Source organism: Megalops cyprinoides, chromosome 14 (assembly GCF_013368585.1).
Source record: "Megalops cyprinoides isolate fMegCyp1 chromosome 14, fMegCyp1.pri, whole genome shotgun sequence".
In the NCBI taxonomy this organism is placed as follows: domain Eukaryota; kingdom Metazoa; phylum Chordata; class Actinopteri; order Elopiformes; family Megalopidae; genus Megalops; species Megalops cyprinoides.
This window is the reverse complement of record NC_050596.1, coordinates 31,470,768-31,491,745: the sequence shown is the minus strand read 5'-3', so window position 1 is coordinate 31,491,745 and position 20,978 is coordinate 31,470,768. Positions and strand designations below refer to the sequence as shown.

Sequence of the window (20,978 nt, the reverse complement as noted above, 5' to 3'; positions counted from 1 at the left end):
AACACTTTGGATGACTTTCCTCCATTCATACACAGGCCATTTCCACCTGGTGCTGTTGTGATTCACACTGTCAGTGACCTGCTGCACTTAATCTGAAGCACCATGAATTCCTTATAGACGGAGATGCAACAGAATCTGTGTTTTGCAATGGATTTAAGCCTTGGTCCCTCTTGACTGTAAACGAGATTATCATTCATGTCATGACAGTTTTGTTTTTTTCTGAAGAAATTGGCTGTTGAACAGTATCCAGTAAGGATGCCATCATACTCTATGAAATTTAGTAACTTTTCAGAAGTTGAAAGTTAATTGGTACTCTTTCAGATGAAATGCCACTTCTTGCGTCATGACATTCTCATTTTAGTACCACTAATCTGGCAGGTACCCTTACCTTGGGTAATTTGCAGTTTACAAATTAACATTTTACTGAAGCTACACTTCAGTGCTCATTTATGCCTTTTCTCTTACAGTTCTTGTCCTGGATTCAGCTGCAGTTGATCCACCTCGTGTTTTTCACTCGCCTGTTGGTGAAAGGGTTTTCTGAAGTTGCAGTAAAGGTTAAGAAGGACCACCCCCTCACTGCAGACAGGTTGCACAAGGCATAATGAACACAGTAGCAATGCAGGCCAGTGTCCCTGCAGGATTTCCACATACTGATCTGCCCTGAGGCCATTTGTGTGTGGCTGCATGTAGCTGTGCATAATAATTCATCATGTGACAACTGACACAGGTGACAAGTGGTACGCTGAGCTATAATAGGACAAAGAGTTTAAACCTCCTTTGTGTACTCATTTTCATATAAATACCTCTTTGCTTAACTTTAAGTCCCCCCCCCCCCCAATGCAGCCTCATCTCCAAACATCCTACTGACGTGCTAACAATCTTTCTACCTTTAAATATAGGTAGTCCACTATAGTAGCCCACTTCTCATTATATAATTAAATTATTTTTGCTCAGCCATTTTCCGCTGAGGTGATGAGGACAAAGGATATGCATATCAAGCCAGTATTATTATTTTTTATTTTTCTGTTTTGAAGTTTCTATAATGATACAGGGCGTCATACATATAGGTCAAAGGTGGGACACTTACTTCTTTGAAGGTGAGGAGGACAGACAGGTCTGGGAGATGGTGATTGAGTGGAAAAAGATACGGCCTTTGGCAGTGAAGCAGCAGGAACTGGACTGGCTTTCAGGCACTTCTGAAATACCACCTGCCTACTGGCACCAGGTGATCTGACAGTCCAGTTGGCCATCCTCGACCGTCTCAAACTCACACCCCTGAGTTCCAGAGAGAGCCAACTCGTGGGACTAGAATATTTGCTGTCTATGAGATGATGGCCATTCTGGAGAGCTGAGTGCAATGAAAGGTACCGCCACCACACTGGCACACTTTCACTCTCAGGTGATGGATGGCTCCTCCCTGTTTCTACCACATGACCCCAATACCTCTTTGTCCACATCCATTGTCACTTTCACTACAATATTTCTAACTTGTCTTCCACTTTCTCCATGTAATGGCTTGTCTGCACCTGTGCATAATTGAGACGTGCTTAAACATGGTCTCACTCAAAAGGTCATTTCCACCTACAGCCTGGTTCTTGCTGAGGTGTGTTTGAAAAGGAGTCACCCAAGGTACAAATGGCTGTGCAGTGCTGGATGCTGCCATGATAAGGTTACACATTTGGGAGAAGTAGATGTGTTTACAGAACCGATGAAAGAGTAAGCAGCCTTGCACAATGAAAAATAAATCTTAGGATAAGAACTCATAAACTCCTTCAGAACCTCTCAGGGAGCCTAGCTTTCAGATGAAACTTGTCCAGCAGGTTGACAACATCACTGTGAGAAAAAGAGAATGAAAATGGGAAAACCAAAGGAAGATTACCATTTTTTAACCAACCAAACAATGAATCCCTCCCCATTGACCCAACCTGTTTGTCAGAAACGCTGCTACATCCACTCTCATGGCTGTATTAAAATCCACCCTTGACTCAAATTAGCTAGTAATATGTACAGTATATAGTAATATGCACGCATTCCTTTGCGCATACGCGGACTCACTACACCTCATAAATAAGTGAATAAATAAATAACTTTAAATAAAATAGAAACGACCCTCTTCCTCAGTAGCCTATAGGCTCTGCATCGAGGGAGCGTGAGCGCGTTAATCTCCCCGAGCGTCACTCAATCCGCGGCAGCGGCGTGGCTTCTTTAATGCGTCTCCTCTCCTTTGGCAGTGAAACACAGCGGAGCAATGCGAAGTCTGCCTGTCGGGTTAGCCTCCAACGAAAAGCGGGGCCAAATTAATTTGACTGGAAAGATCGTTTAGCGCAGTCTGCCTGAACCAAGTGGATGAGTCTCCGGCCATGACTTGTCCCAGGTGTCCTACCGTTGGGACGGCGTTGATATTTCTGTCGGTCGTACACGTAAGCGCAGGTATCTGTCCACTTTTTTCTGTATAGGTTCTGCGTTGTTATGTGTGCAGTTTTTCAAAAAAATTTGGAGAGTATCGTAAATGTGTTTGAACTTTACATTATTTTTCAAATGTTGAAGGGCAATATTGCACCAGAGGCTTCTCGTCATGTTTAGATGTTTTAGCAGCATGCTTCGGTGGCCAGCGTCAATCTTCTTAATCCGTCTTGGATACTCAAACACTTAAGACAACTTCATTCATTCGGGTATTTGTACCGTAGAGTATCTGTTCTTCAGGAACCCTCCACTGCAAACTCAACACCACACATAATTTATTTGTTATTAGACGTCAGGAACCGAGGAGTAATGTTTTGAACAGACAGCAACAGTTGCATGGTATACTGCAGGCTACTAGTTATGTCCACAGAATTGTAAATTACCAGTAATAGCCTCATTCATGCGGTCTTGGTTCATATACCTATATGAACGCTATAACGTACATCGTGGTTTATTTAAATACAGGTTGATTCAGATTCACGGCTAGATAACTGCTTGTCAGCTGCTGAATAGCTTCATGTTTGTGACTGTTTTTGAAATACCATTTCAGATCTCTTTAAGACACACATGTTTCTTTAACAAGTGATTATATAGTTATTGCATACGTTTACACATTTGAATAAAATCATACATTATTAAATATTAAGATGTAATTTGAGTTGTATTCCCGTGCTTTAACCATTTTCTTACATTTTACAGTTGGATATTTTGTTAATCACACAGGATTATGATATTTTGGTTGAATATGTTAAAAATATTATCAGATGTGTAAAACACATACACATATTTAGATATTACACATATCAATATTTGTTGTAAGCATACAACTCATACTCCCTCCACACATAAAAATGTGGATTATCTTTTTTGTTGTTTATAATTTAGTTTATATTCTGTTTTTAGGCATGAATACAGTACTTATGTCTGTGATACTAGTATCTTATTAGATATTGAGACAATGTTTGAAGAATGTGGCAAAAAAAAATTACCTCAGTTAGTTCTGCTAAAATTATGTGAGAATCCTGTGTAGAAAATGCCAATGTAGACAAAAAAGCAGGAGTGGCTACACTCCTTTATGTTGGGTGCTGCCAGGTACCAAAAGATGTCACAAGCTGCTTACACACGTGTGCAGGCCATGCCTCATGAATGTGCTAGACATGGGGTGAAAGTGAAGGTATTTGTCATCCATAATGGGCGTGGCATATGACCTAGATTGACAGATACTTTGTCACCCACCAGTGGAGACTCCGAGCATCAAATCTGTCAAAACTGAGCCTGAACAGTCAGTGTGATTCAGAATCTGCAAGCATCTTATTTTGTGCCCACAGTGGGTGTGGCTTGGAATGGCCAAACCAAGCAGTTTGCCCTGATTGGCCTTTTCCATCCCTTTACGGTCCATGCAGAATATATGTGCCAAATGTGAAATCAATGAGTGAACAATGTGAAAAGTCACTGGAATGTGTGAAAAATGCATTTGGCAGCCATGTTAATCACGGCCATGGACCTATCAGTATTTTATGCGTATCTGCATACTGTGACCGATAAATGCATGGCAGAAAAACAGGGACCTCTTTGGCCCTCACGCCCAAACGTATGCACGGTATGCTAAGAAGGACTTTGCATAGTGAGGCAAACGATGTATGTGTTTCAGCCAGTATTCATACCTGCAGCCTTTCAGAGTTATGCAAGTGACTCTTTTGGAGAGATGTCCTTCATGCTAATCAGCATACGTTCACACACAAATTGCTTTGAAAGCCTCAATTATGTGGTTGCCTCAGTGACTGGCTATTTAACCTAAAGCTCAAATTGAAAAAAAAGTGAAATCTGTTTGTCATGAGATATTTAGAGAAGATAAAACTATATACACAATATGCTATATGCACTATAGTTATGGCAGTATTTTAATGTGTGCAGCTAAGCGTAATGCCTGTAGCAATGTAGCAGTCTCAGGTTTAGTGCAGTGTTCCATGTTATATTATGTTTTTCAGGTTTCTGAGAGGTTTTAAAGGTTCTGAGAGCTTTTCGAGGCACCTCTCTATGTAAACCATTGTAAGAAATGGCCTTGACCTATACCTTGCCCTTGAATACATCTTTAGTTTGTTGAGTTTCAGTCATAGGTTTTCCAGTTGTGCTGGATTGCATTCCGATCAACCATGTGGGAACTGCGGTCTTGGAAAAGGCCAGCATCAGAGTGATTGTTGTTCATCAGCTTTGAAGCGAATTGAACAGAGGTGCTAGATGGCTGTTCCTTATGAATGCTCAACATTTTCCCAAGGGTTCACCTGGAGGGTTGATTGAAATGTGTTCCTGTGAAAGGCCCAGTTTGGCACCTGTAGTATTCTTGTAGGAGTGGGATTACTTGGACTGACACCTGAAGACACTTGGCTTGGGATGGTATGGTCTGCACTAGCACTGTGCTGGAGAACAAGCTCTTGTCTCTTCTACTCTCTGAGCTAAGAGATACCAGATCTGCCACACTCTATTACATTGTTTATTATCATTACTGTATGGAGAGCCGGACCAGATAAGAAGATTGTGGGCTTGAATGTTTTTACACCATGGAGAGACAGAGAGATAATGGAGTTATATCCCCACTGCTGCTCCTAGGTCCCACGGCTCATTAGTCTTCTCCAAATATAGATCTGGAACCCGAAGGGGCCACATAGTTTGGTGAGCAGCAGTGCGGTGGTCACGTGTTGTTTTTAACAGACTTGACAATACTGACAAGGGGTTGCGACACCTTTCTGTGGAGAACGCTTTCTGAGTCAGGTCCTGTTGGATGGACCCATTTGTTATTGTGTTGGAAAGGACCAGGGGCCGGTTGCTGGAGAGTGGATGTTATCCTTTTCCACAGATCCGCAGCTCTCATTCCTTAACATCTGACACATTAGTGGGTGTGACTCTAACACAGTAGAGGATTTGGGCTGGGCAGGAATTCGGACAGGAGATGGACCCGCCCCGTCTCCTATCCAAATGGTCCAAAGTTGCACCTCTCACATTGAATGCAAAACATTGAGGAGGGGTCAGGAGACTGGGATTGCAACCATAACGTTGACAGTTTGACTCCTAAATGAAGCACCACAGTTTTTTCATAAGACATTTAGGTTGTTTAGTTGTTCCAGGTGTGTAAATCGCTGAATTTGAGACATCCCAGATAAGTTTTTATGTTGTGTAAAAGTATAATAATTGTGATAAGGCTTTTTTCATATAAACGAATTTACTGCTCATTAAAACTGAGCGACTTCAATATAACTAGGCTACTAACACTACCTGTGACATTAAGCACTGGCACTTTGGGGTGATACAACAGCCATCGTACATTTCGCTCATCAAAATCAATATCATTCCCCCTTAAAAATGTTAACTGTGTTAAAGTAGGTGTAGAGTATCGATCACGCAAGGTTTTACAACTGAAGGGAAATTGGTCATTTGAAACATTTTCTAAGGACACATTTGAGATCTAATTGAGATCTGAATTTTGGTATTCAGTTCAGCAAATCAGTGCAGAAGGTTACAGCCTGCATCTTCACAAATATCTCAGAGCGTTAAAAAAGACGGTGATTTCGGGAGCTGTCCTCCTCTCCTCTGCTCCTGCCCCCTTCAGTTTCATCACCGAATGTTAACGTCTGCACTTCCCCTTAAACACAGGGTTGACCGAGCTGAGCAACACCTTCTTGCCATTTGCTGAGGAGGCTTAGCCCACCAGCGAGGAAGGGAGCTGCTTTATAACCTGAGCAGGACAGGAGCACCTGGAGAAATGTCAGAGGAATTTCGTTAACTGGGCGTTAAGATAAGCCACTTCGTGCCACTTTCCTCTGGAATTCTGAGCCGAGGCATGGCGTTATGTAACAGAAACGTGTTCCGGAGACCTCCCACTCCCTCAGCCTTTATGTTTTCAGCCTTTTGAACACGTCGTGTCGGAGTGAGGCGCTGAAGGCAGGATGACCCTGAAGGCCTGCCTGACTGAGATGCATCCAGCGATGGCTTTCACTCCATCGGCTTTGAACGTGTTACATGGAGAGTGGAACAGAGAGGACTGTGACCTCGTTTTTTGGCTGGACTGGGCTCTTCTTTTTCCAAAAAAAAAAAGAAATAAAATAACAGCGCTACTTTGTCTTTGATGTCCCCCCCCCCCCACGTTCTCAGGCCTGAAGTGCGTGTGCCAGCTGTGTGCCAACCACACATGCGAGACGGGGCCGGACGGGGCCTGCTGGAACTCCGTCATGCTGATCGACGGGAAAGAGGAGGCGGTCAAGTCCTGCCTGTCGCCCTCCGAGATGAGGGGCCAGGTCTTCTGCTACGGCTCCCGGAATGTATCCAAGAGGAGCTGCTGCTTCACCGACTTCTGCAACAACGAGACGCTGCACCTGCACACAGGTAGAGTGGGTGGTCGGGCGGGGGGTGGGGGGTCACCGGGGCCGTAGTGGGGTGTACCCTCCCTGCTCTCCATGCTCAGCAGGCCTCTGATCTGATCCCCCTATCCTGTGACATAATAACGTCAGCTGGGGTTATCCCCCTGGGGGGGGTCAGCGATCTGCCCATCGGGTTTATAAATACCCCCGCCTGCTGTAGGCTGGGACTGAAAATCCGTTGATGGATCCGCCTGGCGGAGGGCAGGGCTTAGAGACAGAGTGCTAATGCGGCCGTGAATCTGCCTGGCCTCATGCATCTCTGCACCACAATAAGGCCATGCGGTCACAATAAGGACAGCAGGAGAAAAGGCCAAGCATGGGACAGTGAGAACTCACAAGCATTCAGTTCCCCTTTAGAATGTTTAACTGAGCTGAACATAATAGTTTTGCGTCCGTCTCTGCTGTAAGGACAGCGATACTTGATTCAGAAATGAGTGATGTCAGACTACTTGGGTTACACAACAGATGTATAAAACTGTTAAAGCGGCACAGAGCCATATGGCAAAGGCCATTCAGAGAAGGATGACTAACGACTGAAAATCTCCCTTCAATGGTTGAAACATATAGGTTTGTTCCCCTGCAGAAAATACAGCCTTTTTAGTGCCATAATAATCACCATAAAACTTTGTTTTACTCACTAATATCAATGTTTGATGCTTTTAAAAAACGTGAGGTATGAGCTACCTCAGTACAGATATTACAGAGTAACTGTGCCATTCCTCAATATGCTAGTGAATAGCCCTGTTTACTCAGGTTGTTTTTTATAGTTTATTCATGGCATTGTGGTTCATTGGAAAGAAACGTTAGATCTTTCATGGCTCAAGACAAAAGTTACTGCGTTGCCTATAGTACGTATTGTACCGACATGCAAATATGGGTCGTGCGTTTGTGTCAGTTTTCACGTTTTTCACATTTTGGTCTGGTACTGTAGAACCAGGGTAGAAGGGTAGCCCGTTATTCCTGCAGCACACACAGTGACATCCGGGCACAAACAGACCAGACAAAAACCGATGCAGTGTTATGTTCAGTGAGGAGGCCTGCTATTCTGCAAGAGTGAAAAGACCTGACCTGGTTAGCAGACCGGTCATTTTGTCCTACGCAGGTGGACTCGAGGCCACGCGGAGGCATGGATGGATGGACCTCTCAGTCACTGTTAATCCACGGCTCCTCGACAGTGTAATGCTATCAATGCAGTCAATGTTCCAGCTACATTTACCGCACCTTAGTTCTCACAAACAAATGCCCCCCGCATTTGATGGACCAGCCACCCTGTGCAGGCCAGTGTGGGGTATTCACCTGCACATGCTCGGCTGTGTGCAGCACCTCACGGTGACTGGAGTATGATTTCCCAGGGAAAAGCAAAGGATCTTTCGATATCGATGCCACAGCAGGTGCAAGCACTGCTAGCATTAAGCAGTAAATTGGAGGACCCACAGATAATGGGCTTGTACTTGGAAAGAAATGGAATTCCTCAGAGTTTAAAGTGAGGTACAAATGCACGCACGCATCGAACATACATATGAATAGGACAATGTTACAGCTGAATGTGTTCCTAAAGCAAAATAACAGCATGAGGCTGTAAAGTTCACAGCTGTGAGGATGAGGTTGCAAATGAGAAAACACCAGCTTGTTTTCAAAATGTGTTCTGCACATGAATAATCTCTCTAAGCAGCAATCAAAGCTCTGCTTTCAGCTGCCTGGTCATATCATCCATGACCATCCAGGAACCGCCTGCAAACGCGAGTGCGATGGATCACTTAGCTGTAAGTTCTGAGGCTGGCTGTTGTGAAAGTCCAGCCAGTGAGGGTTTGTCGTCTGCCTCACGCGGGTCTTTAAGGACGTTCCCGTGGTTACTGCATTGATTGCATGCATTGTGCCAGAAACAATCAGCAATTCCAGAATGCCTCCACAGGGAACACAGCACCACAGAGCTGCAGGAGGGGCAAATCACCGAGGTCTTTATCAGTGTCACGGAACTGACAGCTCGATGGCTTAGAACAGGGGTGTCCAAACCTCTCCTGGAGGGCCACTTTTCCTGCATGTTTTAGATCTCTCCCTGCTCCAACACAGCTGATTCAAATGATCAATTCGTAGCGAACTCCTGAAGCTACTGAATAACAAACTGATCATTTGAATCAGTTGTGTTGGAGCAGGGAGAGATCTAAAACATGCAGGACAAGTGGCCCTCCAGGAGAGGTTTGGACACCCCTGGCTTAGAATGTCATAGCAGATTCTGAATATCTCTGCTGGTGTGTAAGTTTTAAAGCATATCAGAGACTGCAATACCAGTCCCACTAGCAAGGGGTACAGAGACGGGGAGAATTACTTATTTTCCTCACTTAAAGTTGCACTACATTTCCATTTTTGTTTAACTTCATTTAAGCTAGCTAAATGTGAGTGGTAGATATTTTAATCTCTTTCAAATATCTTGAATCTCTTTCAAGTTGATAGCGTTCCGTGGTTCATGGTTTCATTCACATTGCTACTGCACGTAATTCCGAATGGATCTATGCTGTGCGCAGTCGCTCAATATCAGCAATTCAATATCTCTTAATTAATAAGACCAGAGAAGCTAATGTGCCACTTTAGTGACAAAAGAAATAAAAGACTCATTTGTGTCCATGGGGCCTGTCACATTCAGCAGAAATTGTGTTATGCGTTGACTTACTCACTGTTTTGAGGACAGGTCCGTTTTGATCTGCTTTGGAGCCCTGTGTGACGAATGCCACATTATGTAGTAGGTGTTCCAGAAGTCTCCGTCAACGTTGGGCTGTGAAACATGCGAGGGTGTGGTACCCTTGGGAACTGTAGGCTGGGTCACCATGCCCTCCTACAGCAAGGTGACCTTCTGACGTTGTGCGGTGGGAGGTGATAAAACAGTTTCTGTTCACATCCCTGGCTTTGTGATCTCTGTTAGCCATCAGAAAACACTGTCAGGAGTTTACAAGCAGCCAGGATCTTCTTGCTGCAAGTGACTTGTCTTGGAGGACAAGTGTTTTTTCAGACACGTCATGTGGCATCAAGAACAGTGACAGCAAGGAAATGTAGTACAATATGAAAAAAGTTGTTACCTGACTCATCTATATATATGACACTGGCCCTATGATTGTAGATTTTCAGCATGATATATCATTTGCAATAACTCATAAATTATTTCAAATTATAATTGAAGCAAACACTAATGATGTTGATGTGCTGTCTTCCGATTATGGCTAACGCTGAAGCCATAGCATGGAGTATCCATAGGTCTTCATACAAGAATTTCAGCTCCTCCGCTAAGGACATGTTGTCCGTAAACACTCAGGCAGGTTTGAGTCACAATGTATCATATAAGCGTAGAAGCATATCCAGGATGGATGTATTTGGTCCGAACCTTTTGGAAATGTACATGTGACTAATTGCAGAGTTCCAATTAAAATCTTCAAAATGCAGAATAAACACACTCCACCTAACATGACCTCAGTCATATTTAATTCAGCATGAACTGAACCCAAACACACTAATATAACCAGCTCATTTGAATCCTTAAAAAGACATTAAACAACATCACTCCCCGGGGCTTTTCAGAGAGCCCCTTGAAATTCAGAAGCTCAAAATTTCGTCATTGTGTGGTCCTCCATCCTCTCTCAAATCGACCCAAATGAGCGTTTGTGGAAGTGCACTGGGGGTACACTGTTGTTGAAAACTCAGCATCTGCTTACAGAGATGTCCTTTAGCATGTTCAGTGTCTTTGTGCTAAAAGCAGGATAGCACTTTATCAAAAAAAAAAGCTTTTGGTAAAAGCTTTTTATTCTGTTTGAAAACACTGAAACAAATAATTCACTGCCACTTATTAAAAATAGCTTCTCTAATATTCAGTCAACAGGTAGAGGAAGTTATGCATTAAAACACTATATAAGAGATCCAAATGATTTAGTTTACATAAACATGTTTTTATGCACAGATTCATAATTTAGCATTAATATGAAGTTAGATTACATTAGTAACATTAGTATTTACCACTAGAGTTCTTAGTGCGCCTGTCTAAGTTTATCTGTTTACTACATACTTAATATTAGTAACCTATAATGGTTCATTATTCTTTATAGTCAACCATTAGTTAAATTCATAGTTAACTATTGATCTTATAGTACATTTAAAACAATGACTAAAAGCAGATATTATGACCATAGAGACAAGGGACTTCTGTTCTGGTATCCCTGAAACTGCCCTGTTAAGGGATCTGCTCTTTCTCCTACTGGAACCAGGGCTTGAATCTGCTTTTTTAGGTGAAAGATCAGAAATTTGTTTCTCAACACTTGTTGTTGATGCTGTTGTTTTTATGTCTGACAACACACCTCTGACATTTCACACACTGGAACTGCAAGGCTCTGGCGCGGAACAGTGGCAATTTTAATCTGTGAAACAGAAGTGCAAATAAGGAGAGTGTGTTGGTGTGCAGTATCAAAAATGCATTACCCTACCATTTCAGTGTAAGGTGCAATATAAACTCAACCAGTCACTCAATAAATCAATCAGTTTTTATTTGCTATGGCACACTTCACAAACGCGTTTTGTAGCAGAGCTCTTTGCAGATACAAGATCAGCATTCAAACCCAGTGATGTGGCAAAGACATGGAACTCCTTCTATCTGCAGCAAAACAAATAGACTGAGGTAGGAAGACCAGGACTTGAAGCATTTATGTACACGCAAGTGAGCGTGCAGACAATACTGCCCTCTGACATTTAAATCAGTAGGTGGATATTGTTCTCCAGGTACTTACTAAATCAAGGATGCCAGTGGAAATGTCAGAGCACATCGTATTGCTTCCTAAGCTTTATTGCTAGGTAAGTGTGTGGGAGCACTTTTTATTTGTCTTTCTTTTTGACAGTGTGTTTTGAAAGTGTTTCATCTGAACATACAGTATAACACAAATATTAAATATGTGGTACCTGCATTACCATATTGATAGGGCACCTTGTGTCCTTCTGTTTGTGGGAAAAAAAAAAACCCTGGTAATGTCTTTGGCTGAACACACCAAGCATTTCTGTGTATCCTCAAAGACCCGTTGACTTGGTGTGTGCTTAGTACGTCCAACTAGACACGTTAAATTCAGGTTACATCATTTTTGTTTGGAGAGATGATAAACCTGTCTCATCTCTGCACTCTGAAAAGAGACAAGTGCAAGCCTCCAATGCACCTGATATTTTTCACACAGTGAAAGTGACACAGTGCGCTACGGTGGAGGTCATTGGAGGAAAGCTAGAGCACCTTGCTGACTGAGCCACTCTGGATCCTGATTACCTTTGGAACCCGTAACCTGTCTGCTAAACACGAACCCACTAAACCCTCCGATGGATTATTTTTCTCCAAAGGAAAAAGATATATCTACCGAAAAACAATAAGGATTGCCTTAGTTATGGTTAAAATGAGGATTCAGGTAGGTCTTAGCTACGCTTACATTTGCATGTTGAGTACTTCCTCAGAATTTTAGAAATGTGAGGGATAAATTCAGTGAATAGGAGATAAACTCTGGCATCAATTTCTTGTAAAGCTGATTATCCTTGTATCTTCAGAAGCGTTTATGTGGCTGTGCTGTGTATTTGAAGGCAGTGGTTGTGTTTCAAAAGTCAGACCAGTTTCACAACACCCCCTTGGGCTCAGCATGTCTCTCTGTCCCAACTGGCAGCCTCACCGGTGGAGTGTGCAGTTCATCTGATCTGTCCTTCATTCTTGTTCTCTAAACCCTTACTTTGTACCGTGTTGCTCTGAGGATCTGAGTCGGCTTTGAGCTACACTTGCCAAGAAATTCTACATTTGCATAGGTGTGTTCTCAGTATTTACTACCTAGATTTAAAGAGTTTAACCTTTTAACTTTTAACAAAGCAAGCCCTGTTTTCTGCTTACCCTCTTACATTAATAAGTATCACAGAAAGTATACTGGCTCATTTAAAAAATCTGACTGCTAATTTATGTAGAACTACAAAGCATTGCAGGTAGCACCTAATTTATATATAATAAGCTAGTATTCTATATATGCCTTTCTGAGCTCTGGTCTGAATGTTGCTGGGGCATTTTAGCAGTTCGTTATGTGATAAAGCTGCATGTTTTAGGCCTTGTGTTCTCTCTTTGTGTGAAGTCATCACACCACTGAACCACAGAAGAAATGTGATTGTTGACAAATAGAAAGAAAATAATGGCGTAATGTTCTTTTTGCCCGATTTTTGGATGACTTCAATATTAGTCGTTATTGATTTAAATGCGTTTGGTGTAAAGATTGGCCACTAGAGGGCGAAGAGATCATAGTAAATATACACGTAGTGACAGGGATGAAAGAACAATTTTGGTGCATTTTTATTCATCAAAGAGCTAAATTCATATTGATTGCTGTGTTAGGCAGATGCCATTTCGGAACGCATTATGAAATGAAGGGAGGTTAAATACCGAAGCTTAATACGTTGCGTGACCTTCACTGGCTGCAGGCAGTGCTCTGCACCTGTTGTGGCATCGACTTCACGAGAGTGTTTAGTTCTCGCTGGGAAATCATATTCCACCCAGCAAGGCCTGCCGCGTGCAGCTCAGCTAGCATACAAGGTCAGGGGTACACAGGTTACGCCTCGTCGCTGACCAAAACCTGTCAGCTGTTTTCATTCAGCTGGTCTCTGTGGGGATCTCTCCCTACCCATCCCTCCATCCATCCCCCCATCTATCCCTGCACGTGTTGTATTGCCCGATGTAGCCAGAGGTCTCTCAACCTCGCCAGGGTTTTATGTTTTTTTTTTTTTAATTCCCTCTGGAAAATGCACTATGTACAGCACTTTGTGACAAGTAGTGTGGCATAGTGGTAAGGAGCAGCGCTCGTAACGGAAAGGTTACTAGTTCGATAACCCCAAAGGGTCACTGCTGTTGTACCCTCGGGCAAGGTATTTAACCCAGAGTTGCCTCAGTAAATATCCAACTGGATAAATGGGTAAAATGTCATATGTACTATAGGTAAGTCACTGGATAAGAACATAAGCTAAATGCCAATAATGTAATGTAACATGTGACAGATGGATGGATTGATTGATTGATTGAATTGGCATATGCATATCAGGCTCTAACAGCTGCATCCTGGAGCCTCCTCCTTGCTTTACAGAAGCTGATTTCGCCACAGCAACATGCAGATATCCCTACGACACTTAGGGATTCAGGATCCTGGACGTACCTCAGTTAGATACACCCATCTTGCACTGGGGTAGTGACACATGACTGCCCTGGGCATTTGGAGCCATTCTGAATGTATCAGAACTGTAGATGAAATTTTGCTGAGAGGGGCATGACTAAGTGGCTGGTGACCCCGGACACTAAGGACCCCACCCCCAGCATCCCAATGGTCTCTCCACCCTCAGGGCAGTGCTGGTGTTAGTGCCATAATTAGTGTGTGTTTTACTTGGCTTTTCACACCCCCAGGCGCAGGTGCAGAGAAGCTTGAGGATTGTGGCCGTGTTTGCATGTCTACAGACTGTTTCACCACACACCATAGGTGTTGCAAATATGGACATGTCTTTGACATGCTCTACAAGTAGGATTAGGTGATCATTACAGAATGCAGTGGATTAAATGTTTTAAATGATCATTTGTGAACACAGGGGAGCTGAGTTCCACCCTGTTTCTGTAGCTTACCTCCCCATGAGTAAATTACATTTTAGTGTTGCAGTGTTATGGATTCTGTGATCTACTGACTGTTGTGTGTAACATTGTGTGTACATGGCTTTCCTTAGTTTTTAGGCTGTCTGGTCAGGTTAACACAAGTTAACTTGTGTTAGTGCTTGAATGGTGTTGTGCTCACAATCGCTGGTTTTGGAGTGCTGTTAGCCTGGTCCGAACCTGTTGCTCACTCAAGTTCAATGGATACACTTCTGTTCTGTTGTGCTGTGAAGTCATTCTGGAAAAGAGCATCTGCTAAGTGGATGTAATGTAATGCAATGTAATGCAGTGTAATGCAATGTAATGTGATGTAATGCGATATAATGGTTCTCCACTGTTTGCACGGGCAGAGAGGCCAGCGAGGAGTCCGGGCTGGGGCTGGCTGGAGCTGGTGGCGGTGACCCTGGTGCCAACCTCCCTGGTGTGCGTGGGTGTCCTGCTGTGGGTGTACACACAGCATGGGCAGCACTGTGTCTACCGAAAGGCCCTGGCGAACACCACCGAGGACCCCCTGGACAACCAGAGCCTCATGTCCCCCGACAAGAGTCTCAAGGACCTGATCTTTGACATGAGCACCTCGGGGTCTGGATCTGGTATGGGCCTCTTGTAGCTGCTGCTAATGCACTCTCTGGCTTTTAATTGGCTGCAATGCGTGGATGTGGCTATTGGCTGAACACGAGGCGAGATCAATGCTGAGAGGCATGATTAAGGGTATTGGAGGGTTCACCTTGATGTCCTGCAGCAGGAAAATTGTGATGGAGAAGCAGAAGAAGCTGCCCAAACAGGGGATGCTTTTTATAGCTGCAAAGAATTTGGAGGATGGCAAGCAGACCACAGGAAAGAGTAAAGTCTGTCTGGCCCCAAAAAGACAGTTATTATGGCAGTTATTATAGAGCTGGTACATTTTACCTGTACTGAAAATAATTTTGTTTCTGTGGGACATGGTGTAATAGTCTGGCAGCCTGGTTTGTTTAGATAAGGTCTTTTTAAAGTCTGATCCAAGCTCTCTGAAAATATCTCTACTCATTCAGACAGGACAGTGGTAAAAACAGAAGTGCTTTCAACCAAATGTTGTGTTCCTTCTGCTTTCAGGAGAATTACTCACATGAAGTAAGATAGTAATTAAGCAAGGCCTGCTTTGATGTATTTCATTGTGGAAATGGATTTATTGGTTTTGAACTCCCACATTTCAGTACCTGTCTTCTTAGAAATGGGGATTGGCAATGTACTGTAAGAAAGAGTGAGGCATGGTTCCAGTGTTGATGGAAAGTTGGATAAAGTTGTATTGGTGACCAAACAGAAAAAGTAAGGTGGTGAACAGCAAAGCATCACATTGGACAGTCTCTTTGGGGTCCTGTAGTAACTAAACATTGACTGGATCACAGCATGTACTCTTTATCTTTGTCCTCAGAGAGGGGAAACTATTTACACCTTAGTGTCTGAACATAGCTAGCTAACCGACATGGAATTTTGTCCATTTATATTTTAGGCTTCTCTCTCAACACTGCATTAATATCTCAGCGACATCCATGGCTCAGGTTGCACCTCCCCAGTATGGTCTGGTGCCTTCTCAGGGAGACATACTCTACCCTTTGAATACCTCTATAGATTCATATTTACTGATATGTCTAATAAATAGACTGCGGTCAGTATGAATCCCTGAATCTGGGCCCGGTTTCTGCCGCAGGTCTTCCGCTGCTCGTCCAGAGGACCATCGCCAGGACCATCGTGCTGCAGGAGATCATCGGGAAGGGCCGCTTCGGGGAGGTGTGGAGGGGGAGGTGGAGGGGTGAGGACGTGGCGGTGAAGATATTCTCCTCGCGGGACGAACGGTCCTGGTTCCGGGAGGCGGAGATCTACCAGACCATCATGCTCAGGCACGAGAACATCTTGGGCTTCATCGCCGCCGACAACAAAGGTACCAAAAACACGTACCTCTTCTTACACCCAGTCATTGTCCTCAGGAGAGAGTCAGCGATCACTTGGCCAAGATTTGTAGGGTCAGACTGTGAAGAAGAAGCCTTCACCCATCCCCAAAATGACTGCAGTGTTTGTTAAGGTGGTATTGTTCATGTTTTCTTATTGATTAAAGTTTGAATGTTAAGGATCTTTTGTTATTTCAATGCACTGCCTTTGCAATAGACAGATCATACAATCAGCTCCATTCCAAATAGATTAATTGTTTAATTGTTAATAGTAATTTTCATTATGTATAATTTATTTGTAGACAACCAGCCGGTTAATGAGTCACACCTGCCAAATTAAAGGCATATTAATTACAGGTGTGTGGCTGGAGAGCAAGATTCCCACTGTGGCAAGTTGTGGCTGTTCAGCAGTAAAGTGCTTTATCTGAGCCCTCACTCTTAACAAGCAACAGACTGCTTCCCTGTCCTTTGCAGACAACGGGTCGTGGACCCAGCTGTGGCTGGTGTCGGAGTACCACGAGCACGGGTCCATGTTCGACTACCTGAACAGGTACACGGTGTCGGTGGACGGGATGGTTGTCCTGGCCGTCTCGGTGGCCAGTGGGCTGGCTCATCTGCACATGGAGATCATCGGCACTCAGGGTGAGGCACCAGGCCATCAGCTACGACCCACCTGCCAATCAGAGTCCACAGACCTATAGCAAATTATGGGCTGCCATCTTGTTAGTCCTATGCTTGTTTTTCTACATACAATCTTAAAGTGATTCCTAACGGCGCCAGGTCCTTGATTAGTGGGCAGGCCTAGTGTTGATTGAGCTCCAGTCTGAGATGGTGGATTTATAGTGCATACAGTACAGTTCCGATGATGATTTGTTTTTGTTTTTTTTTTTTCTGTGAATCAGCTGTGTCAGAGCTGAGGTTTCATATGGAGGGAGCAGCTTTGTCAGCTGGTATAATTCACATGGGAGATGTTGTACTGTTGTGAATGGAGACAAGAGTTAAGGATGAAATGGAGGAGTGGAAATGTAACTTGGCCTTCACTTCACTTCAACTGAAGTGCTACTATTAAGAACCGTTTGAGTATGAGAGGGGTGTGTCTAGAGCTGTTCTCAGGGGAGCAAACTGTTTACTCTGTTCCAGGAAAATCTCAGTTTCCATGATTAACACAAAAAGTTCAATGACAAAATAGCAATTTGCTCATAATGAGCTGGCGAGGACAATGCCCCATTCACAGGGAGATGGTTCATTCACAGAAAAAAAACATATGCCAACTCTTGCAGCAGGCCTTACTACACAACCACATGAAATTGTTTATTATCATTATGATTAGTATGACTTTTAGATTTGAAATATCAGATAGCAGATATCACAGGGATCACTTATAGACTGCTTTATATCAACAGTGAAGCCATAACAGTGAGAGTGAATCATGGTCATAAAAACTAATTCTATTCTCATTCATGTTTAATGTGGGCAGTGATGCTAGACAAGTAAAGCGTATCACAAATCTATTCTGTGAAAAAAGAGAGATGGATTATTTCCTGTTTGGCAGGAAAGCCAGCCATTGCTCACAGAGATTTAAAGTCCAAGAACATTCTGGTGAAGAGGAACGGCTCGGCCGTCATCGCCGACCTGGGCCTGGCTGTGAAACACGACTCCCTCACCAACACCATCGACATACCAGCCAATCACAGAGTGGGAACCAAGAGGTGATGGCACAGCTCCGCCCCTGCTAAGGCAGCCAGAGACACTGAGCAGGCCTGGATGCCTCGTTTTTTAAATGCTTTTACCACTTTATGCAGCCCTGTTTGGAATTCTAATTGTATATGAGGTTCTCTCAATGTGACAGTCACTGCACTCCTGCTCTATACACTCCTGGGCACTATAGCTGATACAACTAATACACCTGCAGCTGATACACCTGTAGCTCATACACCTGCAGCTGATACACCTGCACCTGATACACCTGTAGCTCATACACCTGCAGCTGATACACCTGCACCTGATACACCTGTAGCTGATACCTCTGTAGCTCATACACCTGCTGATACACCTGCTGAAACATCACCAGCTGTTCCGGCTCAGCCTGCAGTCAAAGTAAACTCCTTGCTGACTGAGTCACCTGGTACCCTCTGCCTGCCATTTCATATTGATGTTCGTGCTTGTGTTTCATTGTTATCCTTGACCTTTCCAAATTCATCAAACCAGCCATATGTCAGAGAAATCATCTTCCAGAATCTGACCCTGACTGGGCAGGCCACAGGGGATAAAGACCCCTGAGCCAAGCACACCCTGCTTAAAGGCAATCTTGTCTTTTCTCTGATAAATCTTACACTTGCCATTGTCTGATTGGAGCTTGAACCTTTATCAACAAATGTCAAATCATTATTTGAAAATTGATGAGTTTTTAGTTGAACATAGAGAACCAAGAAAGACTAAATCAAATGGCCCTTGCAAGGGGGATTTACACATTTAACTCCAGTGCTCAGATGTGGAAGTACCTGCATGTATTTCTTCCACCCATTTACAAAGCCATCTGATTTCATTAATTAGTTCCCCCTCTGGCTGAAGAGCTGTTAGGAAATACTGAAGTACTGGGAGTACTCCTACTTTCTACACCTGGACTCTTCTACCTTTGTTCTAGTTTGTCCTTGCAAGCACTTCTTCAGGGTTTAACTCAGGGTTTATCGTAGAATCATTGTGGTACTCAGACTACCCTTCGCTCCCTTCTCACAGATAAACTGGAAGTGGTTAACCCCGCATTTCTTGAGCTGGACTGTTTACAGTTACTGTGCTACGTGATTCAGAGCACCTACTCATAGGCTGCCAAAAAAGTATAATTGCATTACTATTAAAACCAGATAGTTACTTCCGGAATGGTCTTGCTTACCTTATATGTGTTTAGGACGTCACATCCTTATGTTAGTGATTATTTAATGCTGTCTGCCTCACCAAACGGACACGTTAAGTGAGAACTAATGTGTTCACTGACTGCAGGTACATGGCCCCAGAAATCCTGGACGACACGATCAACACAGGCAACTTTGAGTCGTTCAAACGGGCTGATATCTACTCCCTGGGCTTGGTGTTCTGGGAAGTAGCGAGGAGATGCACTGTGAGCGGTATGAATGTACACAATGTTCCCACATCGATTCAAATCAAATTAATAACAATAATAACTCAAGGCTGATTAAAAATAAAAAATAAAATTGTTTTGTATTGATTCTTCCACCATAACAGCTGGCTTTCACTTCACCCAACTTGACCCTTTGACTCTTTCCAACAGACTTTCGGTACAATACTATCCCAGCACAAGTACCTCGTCACATCAGTGGAGTTGAACTAGCTCAATAAGCTGTTAGGAGGGAAGAAATCAATTATACTGTTGAACAGAATGAATTCAACATAGTTTGCTGAGGTATTGGTTATCATTATGATATGATATGATGTTTTCTACTGTCAGAAATGTGAATAGAACCACATTAGCATACTGTACTGTATATTAATGGATTGTACAGTACTGGATTTGGTGTCCATGGGAGTTAACTGACTTATATTATTAAATATTACTCTCTATGGAGCAGTAGATTTGATTTCTAAAAAAACCTCTTGCTTGCAAAGGTGATGAAGGCAGGTGTGTGTTTGTCCATACAGGAATCTGTGAAGATTATCAGTTGCCTTACTATGACGTGGTGCCTTCGGATCCGTCCGTGGAAGACATGAGAAAGGTCGTCTGTGACCAGAAACTGAGACCCAACATTCCCAACCAGTGGCAAAGCTGTGAGGTGCGGAGGGGTGGGGTGGGGCGGGGCTGAGTTCACACTCATGGGCCAATCAGCTTCTGTTTAGACCTGTAATTGGCCACATGAAAATACACTGTGCTTTATAAATGATGTGAGGTAGGCAAAGGCCAGCAGGCAGCTAAAGGCAGAAATGGCAGCTAAATACTGTAGTATATAAAGGTAAAGCAAATCACCCTGATTGAGAATGGATTTTTACATTTTTCAATGTAAAATTATCGTATACTTCCACTGAGTTACTATGAGTAAACTAGTGTTAGATGGACCATGTGACCTGCTCGTTCTCGCTGTGTTTCTCTGGGTCCGGCAGGCACTGAGAGTGATGGGAAAAATCATGCGCGAGTGTTGGTACACCAACGCCGCCGCCCGACTCACCGCGTTGCGGATTAAGAAAACGGTCTCGCAGTCGTTTGCCAAGGACGTCAAAGAGTAGCTGGCTCCTCAGCTGAAATGAATGTAGGTGACTTGGCTCCGGCCTCAACAGGACCTCTACTGTGAATCTAAGCAGCCATGTACCAAACACTTATCAGCCCGAGTGTCCTGTCCGCCAGGCCAAAGCACTGAGGTGACAGGCACAGGATTTGGCATAAAGACTCATATATGCTTTCGGGTGCCACGTCACCATAACGGACTCGCAGTGTACAGAATGAGACCTGTGAATGGTGGACAATTAATGTGTATAGATGCCATGCTACCTCAACCACATTGA

At 43.6% G+C, this 20,978-nt stretch overlaps 1 protein-coding gene across 1 annotated transcript; it reads left to right on the top strand.

Moving 5' to 3' along the window:
• The first annotated feature begins 1,357 nt into the window (after positions 1-1,357).
• Positions 1,358-20,702, top strand: LOC118788751 (activin receptor type-1C-like). The gene is made up of 10 exons (XM_036544784.1): positions 1,358-1,364; positions 2,329-2,430; positions 6,610-6,849; positions 14,895-15,137; positions 16,232-16,462; positions 16,944-17,111; positions 18,022-18,178; positions 19,467-19,591; positions 20,124-20,254; positions 20,580-20,702. Exons 1-10 carry the CDS (start codon positions 1,358-1,360, stop codon positions 20,700-20,702), a joined length of 1,527 nt encoding a protein of 508 aa, XP_036400677.1.
• Positions 20,703-20,978: the final 276 nt, after the last annotated feature.